General features: G+C 42.5%; 1 protein-coding gene across 1 annotated transcript in view; it reads right to left on the bottom strand.

The window, feature by feature from the left end:
- Positions 1-27,878, bottom strand: part of IRAG1 (inositol 1,4,5-triphosphate receptor associated 1) — a 122,687-nt gene that overhangs the window by 63,073 nt on the left and 31,736 nt on the right. The window contains exons 3-6 of the mRNA XM_060262065.1: positions 11,130-11,319; positions 4,634-4,739; positions 3,567-3,637; positions 816-989 (exon numbers count right to left, since the gene is read on the bottom strand). Of these exons, the coding sequence (XP_060118048.1) occupies positions 816-989; positions 3,567-3,637; positions 4,634-4,739; positions 11,130-11,199 (421 nt within the window). The 5' untranslated portion in view covers positions 11,200-11,319. The remainder of the gene's footprint in view (positions 1-815; positions 990-3,566; positions 3,638-4,633; positions 4,740-11,129; positions 11,320-27,878) is intronic.

Below are 27,878 nucleotides of genomic sequence, written 5' to 3'. Positions count from 1 at the left end.
AAAAGAAGACATTTTCATCTGTTTTTTAAAATGAGCTCAAAAGAGGATGGGCATGAAAAGAAAAGAGAATATGTCCTCTAAAAAGAAGACATCTGGTAACCCTAGTAAAATTAATCTTACAGGATGCAGAGTTATCTATTTTGTCATTGGAACTTGTGTAGAGGAGTAATGTTTAGAGCATCCAACTAGGACTGGTGAGGTGACACTTTGGTTCAAATCCTTGTTTGGCTATAAAGTTCACTGGGCAGCCTTTTTCCAAGCATGCTCTCACTGAGCCTAATCTACAAGGTGGTGATAAAATGGAGCTGGAAAGAACCATGTATAGTATCTTGAGCTCCCTGAAGGAAGAGCAATACAAGAAGGTAATAGATGATATAGACACTTCCCATAACAAGAACTACACAGCACAATCCTCTTCACCTTGCCGATAAAAAGATTTGGCAACCCTAATTTCTCATTCCAAGCCTTGAAAGCCCATAAACTGTGGACTGGTCAGCACAGAGCAAATATGTATTTGTGATGAAGGCTCACTATATATGATCTCATGTACAACATATTCCAAAACATATAATGTATTGAGATGACATTGCAGTAAATACTGCGAAGAGTGCTGTGGCATCTAAAAACTATAAAGCAGCATAAATTTTACAACTTATACCTTTGTTATGACATATTTGTTAGTTGTTATGGCTCTAAAAGAATCTTGTGTTAAAATGATGATAATTTATTCCTCACACTGAGGCACACTGCATATCTGATAACCATGAGTTCCACTTGCATAGTGTTTTGAAGTATAGATCACAAAATGTATGTACCTGTGGGAGACTCTGAAAGGCTGCTTCTTGACTTTCTTCCTCTGCGTGTGAGGAACCTCTCACTCACTCGCTTTGCTTCTTCTAACAACTCAAGATTCTTCTTTTTATCTTCATCAGAGATTTTAACATCTGGCAGTTGATCATTCACCAAATCAATCACATGACCTGTGTTGTCTAAATAGCAAAGTATTCAAGATACAAGTTATATAATAGAATTGTACATTTCGTTCTGTCTATCTGTCTTGTGAATGGACTGGTTCTTACCCATGATACTGCTACCCAGTTGCACTCAGGGAGCAACTTGAGGAGACCCAGGAGATCTGTGATAGGTCTCTTGTCCTATTTTAAAAGTTAAAAGCAGCTGCGGGGTTCCCTGAACAATTTTCTAAGCAGAATAATCCCCCTTGAGTTGCCATTAGCCCTGGGGAGGGAGGGGAGGAAAATCAGTTACAAGGTTCAATTCAAGGAACTGGCCATCATCTACAATGCACTGTATGGGCTTTGGACCCACATAACTGCAGGGCTGTCCCTATACTATATTTCAGGGTGTGAATTTCAGTCATCTGAGCAAAACTTTCTGAAGACACCATCCTACAAATGGGTACAACTAGCAATGGTTTGTTAGCAATGCATTCTGTATTGTGGCTCCCATCTTGTAGAACAGCATGCCTGAGGAGATCAGGAAGTCTCCCATGCTTCTATCATTTTACAGAATGTGCTTAGGAGGGCATTTTTCATAAAGAGATATGACTGTAATGTAATAGAACAATTCAGGAGGATGCTTTATAAAGAAGCAGGACTATAGTGTATCACAATGTTTATTGTATGCTATCATCTTACTGCATTATCTTCATTGTAATCCACTTCTGCATTGTTGTATGCACTTCCTTGGAGAGTTTACCTTGCACTAGGGTTGCCAAGTCTGTGTTGGAAAATACTTGGGGACTTCGGGAGAGGATCTGGGAGAGAGCAGGGTTTGAGGAGGGAAGGGGCCTTAGCATGGTACAACATCAAAGAGTTTGCCTTTCAAAGCAGCCATTTTCTCTAGGGTACCTCATCTCTGCCAGTTGGAGATCAGTTGTAAAAGTGGGAGATCTCCAGGCACACCTGGAGGTTACCAACCCTACACTGTTTTCCAATTCTGAATGTTGAGTCCTATTGCATTGTTTATATAGATAGAAGGGTTTTTTTTTAACATTTTATAATCCATCTTATGCAACAAACTTGGGCTATAAATTAAGTAAGTAAATGAAAGAGACACAATGAACGCATGGTCATATTTTTCCAGCTATGGCTAATGTTGGAAGGGGTGCACGTGCATACAAGGCAGGGTGAGGCTTAATCAGCATAGGCAGGGAGGCTTAATCACAACAGCCCTGATCCAGCTTCCTCTTTGAACCTGAAAAAGACATGATAGCCATCCATGGATTTCCTAGGTTTCATGTCTCAGCCGCAAGCTGCAATTAAGGAAACTTTATGTTGGTGTGAAGATCAGGATTTTAATAACACTGCTTAAGAAAAGGTAGCATGCTGTGTAGATTGACCATTGGCCTCTACTCCAACCTTTTCCTGACTAAACCCGAGTCCTTCAAATACATTTATTTTCATATGAGACAACAGGAAAACAAAATATCAACAACTTTTATTTACTACCAAGGATAGGAGAAATAAGGCTATTCAGTAAAGCGACTTAGAACTATTTACAGATAATACATAGCTTTTGCTGGGCTCATTAAGTTATACAATTTCAGTTGTCAACACCTCGGTGCAGAAAACAGTTAACATCCAGGGTTTTATTCTTGGGGTGAAAATTGGCATTCCCTCAACCTCAGGATTCTTACAGTGTAAATGTTAACTCCTCCCAAAAACTACAAATCTTTACCTGGTTTTTCTCAGAAACTAGCCCTGATACAGCTGCAGTATCTTCCCAAAACATTCACTGTTCTAACCTGCTTTCCTGGAAAAGACTGACCCTGAGACCTATATAGTCTCCTCCTGAGAAAGGCATTTCAGCCTACCCCTCTGAAAGCACAAACCTGATCTCCAAACATTCACTGTTGTAGCCTGCTTTACACACAAGATAGGATCCCTCCTAGTCTCACTCTCTGAAGTACCCTATCTGTTCTGAGCTGACAGTGCAACAGTTCTTTCTTCCACTTTCCCCTCCAGTCTAGCTTTCTCAGCTATCCATGGGCCCTGATGGGCTGTTAGGGGCTCTCCACATCCCCTCCCCCAAGAGGTATATACAGGTCTGATTACTGACAGAATGAATCAGGACGTCTGTCTGTCTATTACAGTTCGTTATACAGTTGATCCTGAATGAACCACAGACTTCACACAATACAGCTGAAGGACTATATCATGCCATTATCACATTGCATAATATTTATGTTAAAGGCAGATGTAACCATGATAGTACTCTCTGTAAAAATGTCTTCATGGCTCCTCATGAGACTTCCTTGTTTATCATTAAGATACAGGCTTGGCCACTTTTGTTTAAAAGCTTGGGCATCAAGGAATCATCTGTTTTCCTGTATTACTGGGGTTTTTTCATTATCTTTAATGCAGAGCATATGTTTATCATACTGCATGTTGAGCCTGTACAGTCACTAAAACCTCTCTGATACTCCATTGTTCAGAAACCACAGTTTCTTAACCCTCAGTTTCGTAAGTGAGATATCACAATCTGTAAAGATATTTACACCTGTACTTTAAAAAAATGGAAGGATGACATTAACAAAACTATCTTACCAACAGAAGTCAACGGGGTATCAGATGCCCTAGTATGCCTGTTAGAATGCCGCAGATAAGGACTAACAGGTCTGAGGAGAAAAAACACTATTTTACAGAAATGATAAAATCAAATTAATACAAATGAAATTTTTAAAAAATATGTCAACTGCTCTCTCCTCAGGTTGACCAACAAACAGAATTCTTCTCTGAATCCAGATATTTATGTAGGCTTGATGACCATTACTGTTTCACATACAGGAATTTCCACTCAAAGGGAGGAAGTGGATGGGCATATAAAAGCATATTCAGGGCATATTAAATGGTGATGTGCTTTCAGAGACAACACCTCACATGGCCATTTGAATTTATTTGTAGTGGCCATATATCCTTCTCCACTAAAGGTGGGACGGGAGATTTCAAGCAGACAAATGACTAGAAGGGAAAGAAGAAGACTGTTCAGTTTAGACTGGCAACTGGTACAGTCACCAGGGATCCTTTTATTTAAAAATAAATACATTTTGGGTTCTTTTTCATGTAAAAAAATTGGGTACTGACATGCATGTTCTATATAATGTTTTCCTTGTGTCTTTAAAAGGCATTGATAATTTTTCCATCCAAGTTATGTCTGGGAGCTTCCTCACAGGACAACTGTAGCTCAGCACAGTTTCTTCTATGGTACCTTTTGCTTACCTCTTAGTCCCCATTCCTGCTATCACACACAAATGATATATTCAGCCACACTGCCTTACATTCAAGGTCGGCCCTGCCATTAGGCAAATTAGGCAACTGCCTAGGGCACTGGCCTTTGGGAGGCACCAAATTGGACGCCTCTCATATGACTCGATGACATTATCAGTGCGGGGGGGAGGAGGCACCAGAAGTTAGCCTTGCCTAGGGTGCTAGACAGTCTAGAGCTGGCCCTGTTTACATTCAATGCTTTCATCTCCATCTAAGCTTAGACTGTAAGGTCCTTTAAGCAGGGATATTTCTTTTGCTTGGGTTTACTTTGTGAAACATCTCTTTAACTTATAGCAGAATACACACACATACACACAATATGCAATGTATGCAATAATTTTAGTTACCTGAAAAACAGATTTCTCTCTCTTTCTGTATCTTGTATAACTGTATTTTCTGGGAGAACTATAGCAGGTGTATTGGATACATCAGCAGGGGACTCCTGAATAGTTTATGTGAAAAATATAATTAAAAACAGAGAAAGTATAAATATACCAAAAGCAGTGTTCCCTCTAAGCTGAGCTAGTGTGAGCTAGCTCACAGGTTTTTTTAGCTTCCGGCTCACACATTTTTGTCTTAGCTCAGGAAAAATGGTCCCAGAGCAAACTCATTTATGCAGTAGCTCACAACTTTAATGCCAGTAGCTCACGAAATAGAATTTTTGCTCACAAGACTCCACGTTTTAGAGGGAGTATTGACCAAAAGATAGTTTTAGTAACACAATAAAAACTGATCACATTATTTTTATGTGTACAAATATGTTTAATTCTTTCACCATGCAATTGAAATCCTACCATGGCTTTCAGCTAGTTTCAATGAAAATGGAACCTAGTGTTTGTATACAATTTTACTAAGAACTCAAGAAACTTTAAAATACGGTTTTAAACAGACAGAAGAGTCACCACTGGTATTTATCTTGCTTGCCTAACACAAGACATCCACTTTGGGTTGCCGACTCTGATTTTGGAAACTGCCGAAGATTTGGGGGCAGTGCCTGGGGAAGGTGGAGTTTGGGGAAGGAAGGAGCTCAGATTGCCGACTCTGGGTGGGGAAATTCCTGGAAATTTGGGGGTGGGTCCAGGGAGAAACCTCAGTGGGGTATAATGCCATACCGTTTACTTTCCAAAGCAACCACTTTCTCCAGGGGATTTACTCTGTAGCCTGGAGATTGTCATTCCAGAAGATTTCCAGGCCCCATCTGGAGGTTGACAACCCTAACAAGGAGCTATGTAGTGATGTGATGTCATAGAGTCTACCCTCTGAAGCTGCCATTTCTTTCAAAGGAACTGGTCTCTTTAATATGGGGATCAGTTATAACTCTGGGAGTTATGTCAGCATCTCAACATCCATTTCACACAAGACAAAATAAGTTCATTCCAGTTTACAGAAGAGTATCTCTTACATACCTTATGAACAGTTAATGAAACCAATTAAACAATTAATGAAATCAATTAAACGTTGTGCTCAAAATTCCAGTTTACAAATTATACTATTTCCTTGAAAACCAACATTATTTTGTTTATTAACATATCTGAATGCTCAGCTCATGCATGTGACTTATCTGGTGACAATATAACGGGGCTAGCAATGCTCAACATTTGCAAATTTCCAACAGTAGATCCTATGAAAGTGATCTATGCATATAATCAAGTTTTATTGCATGTATCAATTGCTGGGCATAAATCAGAGGCATGGTCATAAGTACATAAGAGAAGCCATGTTGGATCAGGCCAATGGCCCGTCCAGTGCAACACTCTGGCTGATTTCACACTCACCTTATGCCGCTTTCACGTCCGTTTTCTCAGCACACCGTCCTCCCAATTTCCCACTATTTTCACCGGGGCTGCAGCAAACATAGCAGTTTTCACACAGCAAACAGAAACTGGTTTTTAGAGGTTTCCGTTTGCTGTGTGAAAACTGCAATGTTTGCTGCAGCCCCAGTGCAAATAGTGGGAAATCAGGAGGACGCCATGCTAAGAAGACGGATGCGAGAGTGGCATAAGGGTGAGTGCAAAATCAGTCTCTGTGTCACACAGTGGCAAAAAAAAACCCAGGTGCCAACAGGAGGTCCATCAGTGGGGCAGGACACTAGAAGCCCTGCCACTGTTGCCCCCCCCCCCAAGCAGTCCATAGTACTGTATTGCTTTGAATGGGATGCATATTTCAGTGTTAATTCCAATCCACAGCCAGATTCTTGTACAAATAATCGCACATTAACAATTTGCTTATGCATGACTAGATGTGGAGTATTGCCAAAGTTTTTAGTGAAATGTATTTGTCTTAAAACTATTCTAAATATTTAGACATATTTGGAGTAGCAATCTATTTTTAAGACTTCCTTTTGTTCTTTCACCAAAAAAATCCATCTGAAGCTCAAACTTCACATTAAAAGATATATTTCACTTTTTGAGGCAACAGGGGAAGGCTTTTCACCAGGAAAATGGCACTGAAGGAAAGGGTTCAGTGTACACTCTCTTGCACTCTTTAGAAACTGGCAACCTTCCCAGCTGCATTTTAACTAAAAAAAAATGGCATGAGAAGATTTACCACAACATAATGTGTACTTTAGGGTTGCCAGCTCTGGGTAGGGAAACTCCTGGAGATTTTCAGAATGGAGCTTGAGGAGGGTGGGGCTTGGGGAGGGAAGGGATTTAGTAAACTATAATCCCATCAAATTCACCTTCCAAAGCAGTCATTTTCTCCAGGTGAACTGATCTCTGTCACCTGGGGATTAGCTACAATCCCAAGGGATCTCCAGCCACCATCTGGAGGCTGGCAACCTAAGTGTAGTTTGGCTCAGATAAATTTCTAGACAAAACAGAACCAAAGCCAGTGGTACTTTAAACACAGGGTTGCCAACTTTCAGGTAATATCTGAAGATTGCCTGGGATTACAACTGATCTCCAGGTAACAGAGTTCACTTGCAGAAAATGGCTGTTTTGGATAAGGTTGCTAGGTCCTTCCTGCTCATCAACGGAGTGGTGGTGGGAAGGAGCTTTCCAGGAGTGGGGTGGGCAGGGCAACATCACCGCACATGATGCCCTCGACAAGATGATGTCATGCAGAAGTGATGTCATCATACTGGGGACATTGTGCGGTGACATTCTGGTATTTTGGCCAAAACTCTATGGTTACCACTTCTGCATGATATCACCATATTGGGGACATTGTGCTGTATCATGGCTATTGAAGGCAGGACTTCCTCCTGCTAGCCAGCTGTTCGGCGGTAGGCAGGAGCCTGTAAAATCAGGGGATCCCTTGCTCCTACCTGGGAGCTGGCAACCTTAGCTTTGGAGGGTGGACTCTATGGCATTATACCCCATTGAAGACCTTCTCCTCCCCAAACCCCACCCTCCTCAGACTCCAACCCCTAAATCTCCACTAACAAATTTATTGGAGCATCATGGGTTTAAGCTTACAAATAAAAGACACGATGATAGTCTGGCTGGGTATTTTACTTTATTTAATAATCTAGAATGCACAGGAAATTATGTTTTCATATTCTAAACTAGTTTGCTTCCTTTTCAGAATCTGGCTACATTGCAGCTCAAATTTCCACACAATTGAATTGGAAAGTATCTCCTTTCACTTCTACCAAATTAAGAAGCAAGTTCTGCATTACATAGCAGAGATTTGGGCCAATGGTTCTTCTCCTGCTTACTATAAGGGGTTTTTCTTGTCTGCTACACTCATAGTTTGCCTTTTAAAATGGTGCAGATGTACAAATTTCAGTGTACCGTAATACTGTACTGTGGAAATTATAATGTTCATACACCATGAAAATACTTCTCTGTGATCCTGATTTTCCAGGGCTTTCCCCATTAACAAGGTATGGTACAGCAACAGCCTTTGTGCTTCCACTGTTCCCACTACAGAGACTTAAGTCGCCTCCCTGCTATTCCCTGGTACTGAGCTGAATTTGGGAGGACTGTAGGGAAGAAATGGGATCCCCAGTTTCTAATAGTAGCACCAGTTTTCCCTCAAATACAATACTATGAGAAACAGGAAAAGGGAACCACTATCAAGCACAAATATGTAAACCCTGCAGAGTTATGAAGGCAGTGATGATCTAGGCGGTGAGTTGCATTCACAGAATTATAGCACTTCTTTAATTCAAATGCACACTTGTGAAAACAACACTTAAAAATCCACACTTAACAAGCACAGTTAACTTCCAAGCAAGCAGAGACCTGCCTATTGCTCCTAAGGGAGCTATTTTATTATTCAACATCTGGCAAACATTTTAAATATACAGCAATACAATACAATTGTATGCAATGAAGTAAAATCAAGCTCTGTTTGACCTATACTGTATGCCTCCCAATTGACAACTCACTAAGTTCACACACAGCTGTTTATCTTAAACCAGGAAACTAGCTCTCTGCACAATGTGCTATTTAGTCAGTACATATGACAAATCACTGCAGGGTTCACGCTGACAACATTTTCCTATGATGTTAAAAGAAAAATACCGGATGTTTTTATCCAGAGTGTAGAATACTGTGTCCTAGCTTTAAAAGACAACAATAAAGTAAAACTAAGCATGCCAGATATACATTGGTTTTAAAGTTTTCAACGCTTTTGAAAGAACATGATGATCTCAGCTGCTTTCTTTTTTTTGTAAAAAAAAAAAAAAGTTGACTGATGAGAAGAAAGGCAGATGTAAATACTTTTGAGATAATAGGCACATTTATCCAGTACTACACAGGGCTTTTTTTGTAGCAGGAACTCCTTTGCATATTAGGTTACACCCCCCTGATGTAGGCAATCCTCCAAGAGCTTACAGTAGACCCTGTAAGAAGAGCCCTGTAAACTCTTGGATAATTTACTACATCAGGGGAGTGTAGCCTAATATGCAAAAGAGGTTCCTGCTACAAAAAAAGCCTGTGCATATTAGTAAAGCTCTTTGATAGGAAATCACATGAGCACGTGCAGTTGTCTTATAGTTCATCTAGTTTAATGTCTGCTTTGTCCATTGTCAGCTCTCCCGAATGGCAGGCAGGGAGGAACTCTTCCTCAGTGCCTGCTACACAGATTCTTTGACAGGTGATGCTAGGGATGAGGCATTTTGCATGTAAAGCATGTATCTTATCAAATGAGCTGTCATCACCTCTTCCACACACATAAATCAAAGGGCTAGGAAGTTTCTCTGCGGACTTTCATTATGTTAACATAGTATCATGTGTAAGGGAAACTATGTACTAAGTACTGTCAATATGACAAGGAAGAATGGACTCTTGTTTACTGCACTATGTTTCTCTTTTACTTTAGTTAGAAAGTCTCTCACCACCTCCAGGGGTACTCTGGATGAAAGAGAAACACAGTATTAAAAATAATTACACTGAGTCCTCCAACAGAAGTTGCCCCAGGGCCAGCACTGGCCGAAGCCCAGAGCTGAACGAGTTATGGAACATTCCAAACAATATTATCATAGCAGCCAATTCTACTGGGAAGTTGACAGCAGCTCTAATACTATCTAGAAAATGGATTAAGATCCTCTGCCCACCCCCACAAATAAGAAGACCAAGAAAGGATAATGGCATCAGAAGTAAAATAAGTTGACAGTTCTGTATCAATTCAGTTGACAGTTCTATAACAACATGTTACATTATGCTGGTTCCCAGCTATTGTCAATGTGGATTATACTACTGGAAATTTTTAAGGTAGATGAAGTTAGTTCTCTATTGTAACAGCCAGAATTTGCCTTATGTTGGCAATGTTCCCCCCCACCCACAGTCATAAGAACAAGTAGAGTCTGCTGGGTCAAACTAGTGGTTCCTCTAGCCCAGCATACTGTTTCAACAGCAGTCAACTGCCTGGGGGTGGAGGTGGGGAACAATGATATGGAATGAGGATGCCTGTGTGAAGTAACACCTCATCTGTAATATTATATCACCTATCAAACCTAGGGTTGCCAAGCCCCATTCAAGAAATATCTGGGGACTTTGGGGGTGGAGTCAGAAGCAAAGCATAATTGATCCTTAGGTATCTCGGGGCTCTGGGGCAGTGTTCCCTCTAAGATGAGTTAGTGTGAGCTAGCTCACAGATTTTTATCCTCCAGCTCACACATTTTTGTCTTAGCTCAAGAAGGATGACCGCACAACACAATAATTTATGCAGTAGCTCACAATTTTAATGCCACAGGCTCACAATTTTAATGCCAGTAGCTCACAAAGTAGAATTTTTGCTCACAAGACTCTGCAGCTTAGAGGGAACATTGCTCTGGGAGGCTGTTTTTTTTTAGTTAGAGGCACCAGTTTCAGCATAGCATCCTCCTGTCAAAATACCCTCCAAGTTTCAAAAGGATTAGACCAGGGGATCCAATTCTATGAGCCCCAAAAGAAGGTGCCCCTATCCTTCATGATTTCCAATGGAAGGAAGATATTTAAAAAGGTGTGCAGTCCCTTTAAATGTGATGGTCAAAACTCCCTTTATATATGTTTTATTGGTTTAATTGTATTGACATGATGTTGTGAGCTGCCCTGAGTCCACTTACGGAAAGGGCGGGATATAAGTCGAACGTAATAAATAAATAAATAAATAAATAATCCCTTTGGAGTTCAATTCTCCATTATTCCCTATGGGAATCAGTCTCCATAGGGAATAATGGAATGCCCAGTGGGCATTTCCCTCCACCCCCCCTGCTTTCTGATGACCCTGAAGCAGGGGGAGGGCCTCCACCTGGGGATTGGCAACCCTAATAAAACCTCATGATTTTACCAGTATATTAAACATGTAATTGCAACCAGAAATTAGTATATTCAGATACCTAATAGATTAAGGGATATAATAAGGATTTTCAGCATTCTATCAGGATTACAGATTTTATAAGGTTACTTACTTTATCCGTAGGTGGCAAAACAGAGTGATTAGTCTCAGTTGGCTGGCCAACATCTTCAGGTAAAGTTGGCATGATGGGAGTCGAACGCCACGTTGGATTGTAGTGTGGACTAAAGAGACCATGCACTGATGTGAATATGTGTTTCAAGTTAACCTCTGAAGAGAAAATCTGAGAGGCCTCTGGATCCAAAGTCTATAACAGATGCCAAAAAAACCAAATCAAATCCATTTAAAGTCTAAGCTGTTAATACTGGGATCACTTTATAATAATAAACAGTAAAAAAAAGTTTAAAGGAACAACTTATATCTCCCATTATGTTTTATTAACTAGGGCTTTTAAGGTCTAATGTAATATAACAAGGACATTTTAAGATGAGCTCTTTCAGCATTCCTTGAACTGTATTGGAGGTTTCACTGGGGACTTCTGTTGTGTTCTTTTACAAGTTCAGATATAGCTATACATTCTGTCTTGCAGCTATTCTGTGAACACTCCAGAATGACATCTTCATATAATATTTGTCCTTTATATAGCTTTCAACAAGTACAAAATATAATACAAAGCTCTTACAACGGAACTATAAGGTGGATCAGTATTTTTTCCAGAAGATGGGGCCTGTGGGGAAAAATCTGAGGAGAAAATGATCAGGAAACTCCCTTCCACTCCCCAAATATTTCTCTTTAGATTCTCTAAGCTCTTAGAAGCCTGAGTAGCCCAGTTATCCCTTCAGCACACTCTCAACATTCCATGCTCTTGGAACATACTTATTCTTTATCAGGCTGTTGTTGTTTTTAAACATTGTTTAGTTGTGGTTAACTTATAATTTGTATTTGTCTGCATACCTGAGGAATCCTTCTGAGTATTCAAAGACCCCTTACTTGTTGTGAATGGCATGAGTTTTCAGCTTTTGTTATTGGCACACAGGCCAATGAATTAAATTACAATCTAGTTTCTTCACACAGTACCAGCAGTACATTAATCTTGGGGTGGGAGACTGCAAACAGGATGCAAATCTCTGTTCATTAGTCCATTCTCCTCCCTTCCCAACATGGGTGAGATGATGGGGTAACATGCAGCATCACTGAGTAGGAAGGCATCCAGAGACTCTTTAGATCATATGCATAGGCCAATGGGAGGCGGGAGGCAGGTGGGCTTATACAGTTCTTGCCATCTCAGCCTTTTTGGGCTGCCTCCATACAGAGGCAGCGATTACACACACTGAATAATGCACTTTCAATCCACTTTCCAACTGGATTTCGCTAGTTCACAGAGTAAAAAAGTGCACTGAAATTGAAACATTATTTAGTGTTTGTGATTCCATAGACTCAGGAGAAGTGTTATCAGGCTTGAAGCAGTGTGACTGTCCTATACATTGGACCTGGGCAGGGAACCAACTTCTCAGCTTCTTAGGCCTCAAAGATTGTATATACACTGTGATGGAAGAAATAAATAAGTTATTTTTCTACTGCAATAACTGTTGTTTTAGTAAAGTTATAGCTGACCATTCAACCTTATAAGGCTGTCTCTTCTTCCTTATTTATTGTATGGGTGTGCAATTCACTTTCCCCTGAAAGTCAGTGGCTCAATAGCTTTAAAACTGCAAGAAGTAATATATAAGATGAGGATTCCAGTTCTGTTTCTGAGCCTATAAGCTGGAAATATGTTGCTAAAGGAGGGATGGGAAAAGAGAGAAAGCTTAAAATTTGCCAGCATAACCCAGAAATGACAAGTTGTGAGGTTTGGCAAGAGTTTCCGTTGCATGCCATGTTAAACATTTCTACAACTCATAGATCGCTAGATGAGTTAGTGGAGGACTGGCATTCCTGACTCTCCACGGCCATCGATGATATCACACCCTGGCAACCTCTTCACTGCTGCACCAAAGCAGCTCCTTGGTATACCTTGGAGCTGCAGAGGACGAAGCGGCAGCTTAGATGGCTAGAGCAAATGTGGCAGAGATCTTATGACAAGGAGTCTAGAACTTCTTATAGAACGTTTATGAAAGTCTGTGAAAAGGCTGTGAAGTCCGCTAAGAGAGACTTCTATGCGGTCTCCATTGCATCTGTGAAATTGCGCCCAGCCCAATTGTTTAGAACGATTCAATCACTGCCTATGGTGCCGACAGGCAATCAAAAGTTTAGGGAACTGGATATTGGTTGTGAGGCCTTTGCAACTTATTTCGCAGATGAAGTCTCGACTCTCCACCATAATCTTCCAGCAACAACTGACACAGTACGGGAACTGGAAGCCTGTTGTCCGTCTTCAGGTCCCATACTGGACCACTTCAGCTGTCTCTCTCAGGAGGATGTGGACAGGATTTTGGCTTCAGTGAAGCCCATCACCTGTCCTCTGGACCCGTATCCATCCTGGCTTGTTAAAGCAGGTGGGGATGACATTCAGGGGCCCTTAGCTGAAATTGTTAACCTATCCCTGTCATCAGGGGTATTTCTGGCTAAGTTTAAAGAGGCAGTGTTCGCCCACTTTTGAAGAAGCCATCTCTGGATCCATTGGTCCTAGCCAATTATCGCCCAGTCTTGAATTTGCTATTTCTGGGCAAGATACTTGAGAAAGCGATGGCAGAGCAGTTTCAAGTTTTCCTGGAAGATACATCTGTCCTTGATCCCTTCCAGTCTGGCTTCTGTTCTGGTCATGGGATGGAGACTGCTTTGGTCGCCCTCACAGATGACCTTAGAAGGCATCTGGATCAAGGCTGGTCAGTGCTGCTATTACTTTTAGATCTTTCAGCAGCATTTGACATGGTCAACTATGATCTAATGACCCACCGCCTTGCCAGCATTGGAGTCCAGGGGGCTACCTTACAGTGGTTTTTCTCCTTCCTCCGTGGTCAGGGACAAAGGGTGGCGATCAGTGAGCAGATCTCCCTGTGTAACCCACTAGAGCGTGGTGTACCACAGGGAACCATTCTCTTGCAGATTATATTTAACATCTATATGCGTTCCCTTGCCCAGATTTCCAGAGGTTTTGGGCTGGGTTGTCACCAGTATGCAGATGACACCCAGCTCTATCTGTTGATGGACAGCCACCCAGACTCTGCCCCAGACCAACTAACCAGGGTGCTGGAAGCAGTCGCTGGTTGGCTACAACTGAGCCAGCTGAAGCATAATCAACTAAGATGGAGGTCCTGTACATAGGTCGTGGGGGCCTAAGATCAGGCATCCGGCTCCCCACTCTGGATGGTGCATCTCCTGTGCCAGCTCAGAAGGTGAGGAGCTTGGGTGTGATACTGGATGCCACCCTTTCTATGGAGGCCCAGGTCACAGCTGTTGCACAATCTGCTTTTTACCATCTTCGGCAGGCCAAGCAACTAGCGCCCTATCTGGTCCCTCGGGACTTAGCTACAGTGATCCATGCAACAGTCACTTCCAGGTTGGACTACTGTAACTTGGTCTACACAGGCTTGCCCCTGAGGCTGATCCGGAAGCTCCAGCTGGTGCAGAATTCGGCAGCATGATTGCTGTCTGAATCGCCTGTACAGGTGAGCAGTTGGCCGATGCTGTGCAGTCTGCACTGGCTACCAATCGAGTATCGGATCTGCTTCAAGGATTTAGTACTGACATTTAAAGCCTTGCGCGGCCTGGGATCGGCATACCTGTGGGACCGTCTCTCTCCATATGAGCCCCCGAGGTCATTAGGATCGGCCAGTCACCATCTTCTGACCATCCCTGGCCCAAAGGACATCCAGCTTGCCTTGACCAGGGCCAGGGCTTTTTCAGCCCTGGCCCCGACCTGGTGAAATCAGCTCCCTACGGAGGTTCGGGTCCTCCCGGATTTGTTATCATTCCGGAGGGCCTGTAAGATGGAGCTGTTCCACCAGGCTTATGGCTGAGGCGGATGGACATCCTTACCATCTAAACTGCCCCCCCTGCACTGATCTGTCCACACCATTCATGCCGCCTTAATGTGAGCCGTAGCTTAATCGCTTTAATTTTAAATTGTTTTAACTGTTTTAACTGTTTTAATTGTTTTTAACTGTTTTGATTGTTTTATTATGGGTGTTTTTTGTTTGTGACAGTTTGTGACTCTCTATCACCGCATTGGAAACTCACCTTTTACATTACCTAACGTTCTCACAACTGTTTTGCATAGTTGCTACCCGAAGCATCTACATTTGTTTTGGTGAGATGGGTTCTGGCGCTGCTGCTACAACATTTTTCTTGAAACTAGTTTTGATCCTGTCATTTCTCTACAGGCATTTCAAACTTGTATTGTAGAAGTTTTCATGCGTTTTAAAAGACTCCTCCAAAAGCCACAAGGTGCAGTAATTTGTATGAGAACTGGCAGCACTTGACATTTTTACATATCATTGCTTGCCTCATCTTGTAATTTAAATTTGTATTGTTTTTGCAGTGTTGACACGATTTCTAAGCAATCGTATACATTTAACTAAGCACTGGTATTCTGGCTGCCCTTTGATCAGAGACCTGCCCCCCAATTGAAACACTTTCAGCAGGCAATATAAAAGTTTGGCTACACAAAATGAGCAGAGTAAGTCCACAAATGTAAATGGAAAATAATTAAAGTGGAACGGTGGCAGGCGATCTGAAGACTCTAAAACTCTGGATCAAACTGAATATAAAAACACCCTATGCTGGAAGCTGCCCTGAGCCCACTATGGGAAAGGGCGGACTATAAATCTGCGGAAATAAATAAATAGAGATTTCAAATGTAGTTTAGTAAAGAGTACATAAAAGTACAAAGTTTGCAAATGTCTATGCACAGTCTGCACTAGTTCTATACTCAGATAGCAGCTTTACTACAATCTCTGCAAGAAAGTAAAGTATAAATGAAGTAAATTGAAAATATAACATCGGGCATCTCCCAACTATCCTTGTAAGTTTTTTAAAAAATTTATACAAAGTCACAGGAAATTTCTGAGATCATATGTACTAGCAATGTTAATATGCAACTTTCTGATTATACTATTATTGAATGAAAGAAAAATGGACAAGGTAATGAATATATCTTGGTCCTGCAGGAAATGGAATTTGGTCCATTTGGTAATACTGAACTGCTGTTACTGGCCCTGTGTTAAAGTTGCAAATAAAAGTAGAAAGCCCTGAGTTAACTGGACATAAGACTCCAAGGAAAAAATACTCTCCCTTTAGCAAAACAGACTGGGCATTAAAAAAAAACACCCTGCATAGCATTAGTTTTCAGCATGCTTAATTTGAACCAATTTAGAAGAGAAAACTGGCACTTTGCCGCATTCTGCTATTCTTGTGTCAACCAATACAATATAAATAGGCTTTGTTTAGTTCTTGCATTTTTCATAAACTCCTTACTTAAAATAAAGCTGAGGATTAATCCTCACCCTAAGGCTCACATCTCATCACTGGATGCAAGGAACTTTCCTGTGTCACTGAGCAGTTTTGAGAACACAATCTCCAGGAAGTGATGTTCCAAGAGTTCTATTCCATAAAAGGGAAAAGTATTTAGAAATGCTTGGCTTTCAAAACTGTTCCTTCATTACAGCTCATTTGACCACAGCAAAGAAAGCGGAATACCAAATCCCCCCCAAACCCCAAAACAAAACCACCACCCCCAAATCCCTCCCCAGCAAACTTACTGTCTGAGTCACAGCGGAATAATTTGGCAAGGGTGCAAAATGAAGGTACTTTAGTTCATCTCCAGTGCTAACCTGACTGTTGACCTCAAGTATTCTGCTTATTCAAAGCAAACATAAAGGGGGGGGGGGGGAATAAAAGCTACATGTGTACAGATATGCTGTTAGCCACCCTGAGTCTGTATGGAACAGGCGGGATATAAATATAAAGTAAATAAATAAATAAAATAGCTTAGAAAAACTTTTCTAAGATAACTTGGCATTTCTGTACTGCCCTCAAACACACATGGCTAGCTCTAGATCTCTGGTCCCCCATTGAGGTGCAGGCACTGTTAAATACAGTATTTTCCTACAGCTTACTTAAGTGCCATCAAGTTTGATCTGCATATTTTGTACACATTTATTTTTAATTACACATCTATTATATAGAGAAAACATGATTGTCAAGTACATATGACAGAGCAAGAATAAAGTTTACAGACAACAGACTGTCTTTGGGGATTTAAACCAGTTTTGCCAAAAATATTTTTTGAATATTTCTTGCAAAAAATATAGCACAAATGTGATGCGGTTAGCCACCATAGTAAAGCAGCTAGCCACTGTTAGATACTGCTAAAGCATTTTCAGAGATACTGAATTTTCTGTGTGAAGGTCTAATGAGGCAAAATTCAGTCATGACTACTTTCAACTTCTTTCTTAGCTAGAAATATCTTCTCCTGCCTTCATTATGGAAAGGAAAGGTCCCCTATGCAAGCACCAGTCGTTTCTGACTCTGGGGTGATGTTGCTTTCACAACATTTTCATGGCGGACTTTTTTTTTTACGGGGTGGTTTGCCATTGCTTTTCCCAGTCATCTACACTTTCCCCCCAGCAATCTGCATACTCATTTTACTGACCTGGGAAGGATGGAAGGCTGAGTCAACCTTGAGCCAGCTACCTGAAAACCCAGCTTCTGCTGGGGATCGAACTCAGGTCGTGAGCAGAGCTTAGGACTGCAGTACTGCAGCTTTACCACTCTGCACCACAGGGCTCTTGCCTTCATTATAGGCTCTGAAATAACCAGTATGGATGGCCCTAGAGAATGTTTCACTCGGCTAGGACACAGTGGTGACAAAATATAAAATACCATACAATAAAAAATATCAAGTTACTATTAAGCAGAAATGTACCCATTTATCTATTATAATTTACTGATGTCTTAAGAATATACACTGGCAAGAATTTAAAATAGCGAAAGGTACTCACATATGTTTTAAAATCAAACAAATATGAAAAATTAGGACTAATGTAACACTGCCTATTTTTCTCTATTAGCTTTCCACAGTGCATTCTTCTACTGCCAACATTTTATTATTGATTTTGTGACAATTAAAAAATGAATACTTCCTTACAGTTTATCACTCCCATGTAGGGTTGCCAATCCCCAGGTGGGGGCAGGGGATCCCCCGGTTTGGAGGCCCTCCCCCCGCTTCAGGGTCATTAGAAAGCGGGGGGAGGGGAGGGAAATGTCTGCTGGGAACTCTGTTATTCCCTATGGAGATTTATTCCCATAGAAAATAATGGAGAATTGATCCGCAGGTATCTGGGGCTCTGGGGGGGCTGTGTTTTTTGGGGTAGAGGCACCAAATTTTCAGTATAGCATCTAGTGCCTCTCCCCAAAATACCTCCCAAGTTTCAAAAAGATTGGACCAGGGGGTCCAATTCTATGAGCCCTGAAAGAAGGTGACCCTATCCTTCATGATTTCCTATGGAAGGAAGGAATTGAAAAGATGTGCCATCCCTTTAAATATGATGGCCAGAACTCCCTTTGGAGTTCAATTATGCTTGTTGCAACCTTGATCTTGGCTCCACCCCCAAAGTCTCCTGGCTCCACCCCCAAAGTCCCCAGATATTTCTTGAATTGGCAACCCTACTCCCATGGCCTATTCTTCCTGTGTGCATGCTACAGTTAAGAAAATCCCAATGGGAGACAACAAATATAAAAGGAGGGAAAAGAGAAGGACACACAGGTGGTTTCCACACAGGGTCAGGCTGGTGTAGCTGCCCCACTGCTGGTATGGCCACTGATACAGTGCACTGGCAAAGGGCTTTCATGTGACTCACTTAGGGATGGGCACAAACTGAACCACGAAGCAAAATTCATCATGAATTTTGCCCTATTTGCAGGTCTGTAGTCACAGGGGGCCTCCCAGGGCCTCACCCCCAAACTCACATCTGAGGGCCTCCCAACCTCCTGACCATCCCAGCCCCCCTGATTTCTCAACCAAAAATTTTGCCGCTGCACCTCATGTTGTTGCACTTTGCACTGCTGGCTGTCCTTTCTGCTGCCCTGAGCCCATTCACTTGGCTGCTGGCAAGCCTCATGCTGCTTGCCACCCTCTCCCACCCTGAGCCCTCTCACTACAGAATACTTTTGCTTTGGAGTATGCCTCCCATGCATTGCATTGCATGGGACTCCTCTCCTGCACAAGGTCTGTGTGTCTGCTCTCCCAGGGGCCATGTGTTGCTGTGCTCCTTGCAGACTGCTAGGGTTGCTAATCCCCAGGTTTGGGCAAGGGATTCCCTGGTTTAGAGGCCCTCCCCCCGCTTCAGGGTCATCAGAAAGCAGGAGGGAGGGAGAGAAATGTCTGATGGGCACTCCATTATTCCCTATAGAGACCGATTCCCATAGGGTATAATAGAGAATTGATCCATGGGTATCTGAAGGCTGTTTTTTTTGAGGTAGAGGCACCAAATTTGCAGTATAGCATCCAATGCCTCTCCTCAAAACACCCTCCAAGTTTCAAAAGGATTAGACTAGGAGGTCCAACTCTATGAGCCATAAAAGATGGTGCCCCTATCCTTCATTATTTCCAATGGAGGGAAGGCATTTAAAAGGTGTGTGGTCCCTTTAAATATGATGGCCAGAACTCCCTTTGGAGTTTAATTATGCTTGTCTCAACCTTGTTTTTGGCTCCACCCCAGTATCTCCTGGCTCCACCCCCAAAGTCCCCAGATATTTCTTGAATTGGACCTTGCAACCATACAGCCTGCTAAGCTCAGGCCCAGCTTCCCCCATGACCTGTGCTGCAAGCCCCACGCTGGTGCAGCAAAGGGGAAGTACCTGTGGCTCCACAGGATGAGGCAGGGTCAGGCAAGTGAGTGAACGAGTCTCCTTGACAGGTGCCATGGCCAGCACACCTGAAGTCGGAGAGGTGGCTACTTCAGGGTAGTGTTGCAGGGCAGGGAGAGCTTTAGCCCAATTCAGTTTCCCCTGCCTTCTTGACAGGGCTTCTGGTTTGCACAGGATGGAAAGAGGGGAAGCTACCAGAAATACAGACTCTAGTTTCATTCTCTCCTTTCAGAAGAACTCCTCTCAAGCAGAAAGCTAGTGTTCAGTTTCTTTTGCTTCACTGCTATCCTGCTTTTCTCCCTCACGCTGCCACTGATGATCCTCTTACTCTACTCCCTGAGCCCTCTCACTCGCCCTTGCCCTCTCCTGCCTCCAATCACATTCCAGTCCCTCCACTTGTTTTTCTTCTGTTGCAGTCAGCAAGCCTCATGCTGCCCTGTCCCAGCAAGGAGGAAGCTTCACCTCCAAAAGCGGCTCTCTTTCCAATTGGCTGCAGTATTCTGTCTTCCCTCACTGGCTGACAAGTCCTTGGCCCCGCCTCCTCTCCAATCACAGGCTGGAACTTCTGTACTGCTCAGTGAATTGTATTTACCGCAGCAAACTTCTGCTGCCTGATGCTCTCTCTCACCGCTCTCAACTCTCGTGGATAAACCCAGTAAGCTAAAGTTTACTCCAGAACAGTTTAAACTTTACTCCAATTTAAATTCCAGTGACTATCTGTGGGGATGTCAGACTCCAGGTGGGACCTGGCACCCTCCATTTAAAGAGCCACTTAATTTCTTCACTGGGAGGTGGAGGTGGTTTATTTATTTTATTTTTGTTTGATTTATATTTGGAATGGAATGCCAAACCCAACTTCAGGTGGGACCTCCTGTATAAGTATTAAGTATTAATGGGTGGCCCACAGGGAAAAAAATTGCCCCACAAAATGAAAAATCCTGACTATGGGCCTGCCAGTTTCTGGTTCACAAACTAAAGTTCATGTCGGGTCTACCATCATGAACTTCCACAAACTTTTAAAGCTATTCATCATGTTGGTTTGTGGACAGAGCAGAAAGCAGGGGTTTAAAGGGGCTGGAGTCCCTTTAAACCCCTGCATTCTGCTCTCTGCAAAGAACACAAAAGTTGCTTTAAAGGGACTATACAAAAAAAAAATCTGAAACAGTTGAGCAGTGGGGAGCAGGCTGTTCCCCTCTGCTCAGCTTCTTCTTCTTTTTTTTTTTTTTTGCTTTCGGCAAACCTCATTTAAAGGTGTTCCCTTTCAATAGCAAATGCAGAGCCACAAACCACATACCGGTTTGGTTCACAAATGAACCTCCCAGTTTGTTTTGTGGTTCAGAAATGAACCACGAACTATGTTTTCTATTTACCCTCACAGTTTCCCTGACCCAGGCTACTGGGGCTTTTTCAATTTTTTTTTAAATCAGCAATTGAATATTGTAGTATTGATATGATATTATTACAATGTATGTAACAGGTTTTCTGAATTCTCAGCTTTATTTTTTAAAATAAATAAATCTCTAGCCCCTTGAATGGAAGACATATGAACCTGGGGCAGATAACCTGTGTGGAAATGGCCATAGTAACATGTCAAACAAAAAGGTATCCTATCTCCAGTTTCCATGCCTGACTGTCCTCTTGGCAGGGGTCGGTGATTATGCTTGTTCACCACAAGATTCTATGTGCCATCAAGCTGTAATGGATATTGCTTTCAAGCAACGATAGGGACTTTACTGTCATCCAAATTCATACCTATCCCCAAATTAGACTACACTAAGAGCCAGACTACAGCAAAACCTTGGGTTGCCAGCTCCAAACTGAGTAATAACTGGAGATTTTAGGGGTGGAGCCTGAGGAGGGGGGGTGTATAATGCCATTGATGGAGAGAAAGGGAATGACTTTAGTGAGGTAGAATGCCATAGAGTTCACTTTCCAAAGCAGCCATTTTCTCCAGGTGAACTGATCTTTGTCACTCTGATTTCTGATCAGTTGTAATCCCAGGAAATCTCCAGCTACTACCTGGATGTTGAAACAGAGATAAGGAATAACTGTGAAACAATAACTATGCAATGTAAACAATTATACTGACATCAGTTTATATCACAAAGAATTAATTCATAGGTTCAATTGAAAGATGCTAATAAGATGCAACTCCTAGTTCACTCAGAGTCCAATAAGGGTACAATGGAAAATTAGTTCACCAATTCTAAAAATGCTCTGTGCCTCCAGTTAGTTCATTCTTCATATATAAACTGCCAATAGAGTCTTTTCCAATTATTCCAACTACAAAATAGAGATGTGATATAAAGCTACTTTGTAGAAAGATTTTCCATTGTGCCTTTATTGGCTATGAGTGAACTAGGAGTTGCACCTTATTAGCATCCTTCAATTGAACCTACTAATAAATTCTTTATGATATAAATTGAAGTCAAGATAGTTCTTTACATTGCATAGTCAGGGCTTTTTTGTAGAAAACACCCAGTAGGAACTCATTTGCATATTAGGCCACCCCCCGACATCACCATTGATTCACATAGGGTGTTTTCGCACTCACGTTTTACTGGCGCCACGACCCTCCTGACACCGGCGAATCTGCATGGATTTCGCAACAGAAGCGCCGGCGCTCCCAGAAGCGCCGGCGCTTTCCGTCGCTAAGCCAGCGCAAACGTTTTCCTGCATCTTTGCGATTTCCGTTTGCTCTGGCTTAGCGATGGAAAGCGCCGGCGCTTCTGGGAGCGCCGGCGCTTCTGTTGCGAAATCCATGCAGATTCGCCGGCGTCAGGATGGTCGTGGCGCCAGTAAAACGTGAGTGCGAAAACGGCCATAGGGTTTTTTTAAGAAAAGGCCCAGCAGGAACTCATTTGCATATTAGGCCACACCCCTGATGCCAAGCCAGCCAGAACTGCATTCCTGTGCATTCCTGATTTTAAAAAAGCCTTGTGCATAGTGATTGTTCACAGTTATTCCTTATCTCTGCTGCTACTTCTTCTCATGACTACCTGGATATTGGCAATTCCAGCTAAACCCCAGGTTTCATGCCTAGAATTAAGAGTTTCTAGTTCTGTCACATTCCCTTGCATGTACAAATAAACCAGGTACCAACTAAAATTAACTGGCAAACTGCACTATGAACAGCACAGTGATCAAATTTCTGTATTAGTCTGATATATCCAAAGTAATCACCTTCATCATGTGAGGAATACTCTCAAGCCCAACAACTCTATTGGGATTCAGGAGCAGAATCACTTCAGCTAAACTGGGTCTTTACTGCAATCTAGGCCTTGTACTGAACATAGGCTACATAGGCTTTAGCCACCCAAACATTTTCTTAATACTTTCAATTCCCAAGAGTGTTAAATGGAAATACTGCTTTTTCTTGTGATTCAATTATTGAATCAATCTATGGCATTATAAATAGCCCTGTGGTGCAGAGTGGTAAAGCTGCAGTACTGAAGTTGGAGCCTGAGTTTGATCCCAGCGGAAGCTGGTTCAGGTAGCTGGCTCCAGGATGACTGAGCCTTCCATCCGTCCGAGGTCGGTAAAATGAGTACCCAGCTTGCTGGGGGGAAAGTGTAGATGACTGGGGAAGGCAATGGCAAATCACCCCATAAAAAGTCTGCCATGAAAATGTTGTGAAAGCAATGTCACCCCAGAGTCGAAATTGACTGATGCTTGCACATGGCATTATATTTTTTGTCATTTATTTTTATTAATTTGAGTAGGTGATTTCCACAGCAGATGTACTTAAATAAAATTAGAAGTTTCCAAATAAATGTAATAATCTACTAAAAACATTTTAGAGGGTTTATACAAGTAAGATATACTAATTAAGGCACTGCTAAATCACATAAAGGTGACACATCTTCCAGCTGGGATTAGAGACTGTTATCAGTGATGAGTTTAAAAAAATGTATGAGGAATCAGTTAATTTTTTTAAAAAGAGAAGATTATGAAACAGGTCATAACATTTGCTGTAAAATGCCTCCTCACTTTGAAGATGGAAACAGAACACTGTACATCTTGTATAATTCATGGGCTGCCAAGTGTTCAACAAAATGCTTTTCTGGCTTTATTGCCCTGTTTCTGTGTCTGTTTCTGTATTACCAATCATGGTAAACCCCCCTCCCCCTTTTACCCATTTCATGTCATTTCAAGTCTGATAAATTTCCTTACAGAATATTCTCTTTCTCCATCCCACAAGGCTCCAAAGACAACATAGGATTTTTCCTGATCTCACAATTTGCAAGTGATAAGCAGTCTGAATAGTAATTTCAAACCATTTCACTCTTTTTCTATCACATTCTTTTTCTATCACTCACATGCTAACCACTCACAGCAACACTAAATCATAGGAAGAATTTCAGACTGCCTCAGCCAGCTTTGGGGATTCTACTTGGTGGGAGCAGGAGGCGAAGTGGGGGGAACCTGCCCATGAATGCTTCAGTCATCTATTGAGCAAAGCAATCTTATCTTAATGTCAGTATATTACTCCCAACTATAGTCTGTTTCTTCAAGTTCAATAATCTCACATTTTGGTGGTCAAATATGCACAGGCAGGCAGCAGAGCATCCATGCCTCTATTATCCTTTCCCCATGACTATTAATTTACTTGTGCTCATCCATAGTTCTCATTGCAAATCTCAGCTGACTCAGTGTGTCCTTGTTTGACTGATCACTAATCCATTATTTTAATGCTAAACAATTTTCAAATTCCATCAACCTACCACTGATAGACCAGTTCTATCATCGTTTTCCAATCCTGTATTATTCTGGAATCATTAGTTTGGCACTGTACCCAAAATCCAGCCATACCTATTTTACTTGTAATGATTCCCTAAGGTTGGGGTGAGGAGGTAGAAAGGAACAGAGGATGAGCCTGTTAATTTGTTTTTTTTAAAAAACACAGTTACTACAGATGTTATCCCCTAATGGTCTTCTTGTAATATCTTCCATGGCTATAATACATGGAACCACTTACAAAGTTGATCTCTCCTCATCTTCTTCTTTTATAGATATTGATGACATTTACTACTTGTCCTTCAAAGATTAACAGAGACTTTTAATTATTTCTGCATTTCTAGACATCTAGTTTTAGGAACTATGGCAATAAAGTCAATGAATACTTTTTTATACTGCTGATATTTCCCACTCACCTAGAGTGGATCTTCCAGCATTTTCACCCTGTTGGTATTAGTTATAAGTCACATACTCACTGAACAAAGTTATCAGCTGACTATACATAAAGCAACAGCCACGTCCCTGCCCATAGAGAACTAGAAAATGTTGTTCATAGAATGACTGGACTGGAATGTACTCCAGTGATTATCTAGTTAACTCCTTGGTTTAAGACATATTTCAAATAACAGCCTACATCAAGAGCTGAGGAGGTGTGATAGCAAGGCATGCTGAGCTGCAGATTGCAGATGACTGTTTAAAAACAAAACAAAACATCTTTGTGGTTAGAATACTAGCCCAAACCTGTCAGTCAGAACATCAGTTATTCCTCACTGCTAAATGGAGGCCCAAGTTCTACCCACAAAAACATATGCTAATCTTAAATGTCAGTTTAATTCTTATCCACAACTGGAATACTATGACATTACTGAAAAGAATAATAGTTCATTATATGTGTGACATATAATGCCAGGTGTATCAACCCATGTCTGGAAGGCTGCAAACCCCCGACACTTGCCCTCCTCTATAAGCACCTGCAAAGGGTGCACCCAACTATGTTTCTGCCAGAGGAAAGAGTGGTGGCCAGTGGGAGAAAAAAGAGGCTTACTCCCTCTCAGAAGGGAGAAGTGGACGTGGAACAGGAGGCCCCTCCAAGAAAGCTCCCTGCACTTGGGCTGTTGTTAGTTGGATGTCAAGGCAGGCCACTCTCCAAGAGGTCAAAAGGACTATGCAGAGGGCCCAGGAAGCAGTTCTTCACCTCGTCCGAGAGATGATTGCTGTGAATGGCCAACCCTTCTCTCTTGAGCAGTACATAGCCTTTTGCTGGCTGCAGTAGTGATGCTGAAGGCTCAGCTCTCCAGAGCACAAGGCAGAGCCATGCACTTAATGGCAGACCTCTGGAGCAGCTAGCAGGACTGTTGGGGGCATGGTCCAGACGCTAGGAGGGGACAATTCTGCCCCAGGCTACAAAGTATTTCTGCTCCATGTGCAGGGGATAGATGAAGATGACAAGGTGCAAAACACTGCCACTGTGATTCAGAGCCACCTAAGGGAATGGGTGGGAGGCAGCAACATTGTCTGTGGCTACCTGATCACGGAAGCTGGTGTCAATATGCCGGCAGTGGTGAAAAGGCTGTGTGCCTCAAGGGCATTGTCTCAGCTAGTAGTGAAGGCTGGGGGGCACTGTCAAGACCACCTGAGACACTGTCTTCCTCAAGATGCAGTCCTTGCTTGAGACTTGCCAATGCCTGACCACCCACTTCTTGTGCAGCATCAAGTCTGCCTGTCTGCTACATGAGAGGCAGGGAAGAGGTATGAAGAACTCCACCAATGCCATGATTGCACATTTGGTGGAGCAGAAGAGATGGCTGTTCTCCCACAGGTCAGGGTGTTGGCTGAGAGGCTGCAGATGGGCATTACCACCATCTTGCATCCTCTCTGCACTGAAGGGGAGTACAAGCTGGCCTAAATCTGTGACCCCAGGATAAAAGGCAGCATTGCTCTTCTGGATGCAGATGGAACTGAAATGTGAGTTCTGCAAAGAAGTGTGGAGGCTACAGGCCCAAAGACATGGCCAGAACGAACAGTGGGTGGAAGAGGCTGGGGAGGAGAAGAACTGCAGCCCAGCACCTCTGCCTCAAAGAGCCCAACCAGGGAGAAGCTTCACTACTGGTTGTCAGTGGTGAACTGGGAGGTCAACAGCAGCGAGGATGCCAGGTATGCAGTGGTTGAGGATTTGGCAGAGGAGATGGTGAGGGAGTACCTCACGAAGTCCCCTGAGCCTGCCAACGGTCATGCAAGGATGTAATCTGATCCAACCTCTCTTGCGTGGCCATGAGTCTCCTCTCCTGCCCTCCCACCAGTGTCCAGAGACATTCTCAGCTCCCCTGCTTGGCATGAAGCAGGCTTGGCATGGGTGGCCCTAACACTCAAACCCCAGCAGGGGAGAGGAGTTCACACTCAAGAGGGCATAAAATGTGGGTCCTCAACCAAGTAACGCAATAGCTAAGCCCCTCTGCTCAGCATAAGCAGAGAGATGGGGTGACTCAGAGCCCTGAGTCCAGCTAACACCCTAACACCCAAACCCTAGCAGCGGGGTCCAGGTGAGCTCTGTGCACTGCCTCTTTGTCTAGCTGCCCACAGAAAAGAGGGTGTGGAACTGAGCGGAGTGTATATACAGTATAACATTCTGATGCCATGGAGCAGAGTGGAGACTCTGTTATTGAGAGCCAGCAGTGCCTGTTAAGCTTTGAAGGGCTCCTATTGGTGTTTCCAAGGTTGGAGAATTCCCCCCCCCCTGTTGCTTTGAAGCTTTGTAAACAGTTTAATTGAACTCTTGGAAATGTACCCATTCTGTCTGGAATGTACCCATTCATGAACCACCACAAACAGCATGAAATTGGATTTGACATGTAGATAGCTGTCAAGAATCTGGTTGAGGCAGCATACCAAGTACCTCCAGGAAGCAGACCAATAAATCCCATATATACTTGGTGGCCCATCAGAGGTAGATTTCCATTTCCTATAACACTAAAGCTTTGCAGAGAGTGGCGCATACACTAGGTAATGTTAACTTGCAGGTATGTAAGGAAACTAAACCCTCAGGATGCACCAAGTATGGATTCTGATGTCTCTACACTAATGCACAGAGTATGGGAAACAAATGGGAGGAACTGGAAGTCCTAATACAGGAAGGAGACTATGACATAATAGGCCTTACTGAAACTTGGTGGGATGAAACAACTGGAATATTAGGATTCAGGGGTACAACTTATTTAAAAGGGACAGGCAAATGAGAAAGAGCAGAGGTGTAGCAGTATATGTGAAGGAGGTATATACTTGTGAGGAAATCTGTGGATCTGAGCATGGCAGCTCAGTTGAGAG

The sequence above is a fragment of the Heteronotia binoei genome, chromosome 21, assembly GCF_032191835.1.
Source record: "Heteronotia binoei isolate CCM8104 ecotype False Entrance Well chromosome 21, APGP_CSIRO_Hbin_v1, whole genome shotgun sequence".
NCBI classification, from domain to species: domain Eukaryota; kingdom Metazoa; phylum Chordata; class Lepidosauria; order Squamata; family Gekkonidae; genus Heteronotia; species Heteronotia binoei.
Note: the sequence above shows the minus strand (reverse complement) of the source record. Positions and strands in the feature narration are given on the sequence as shown.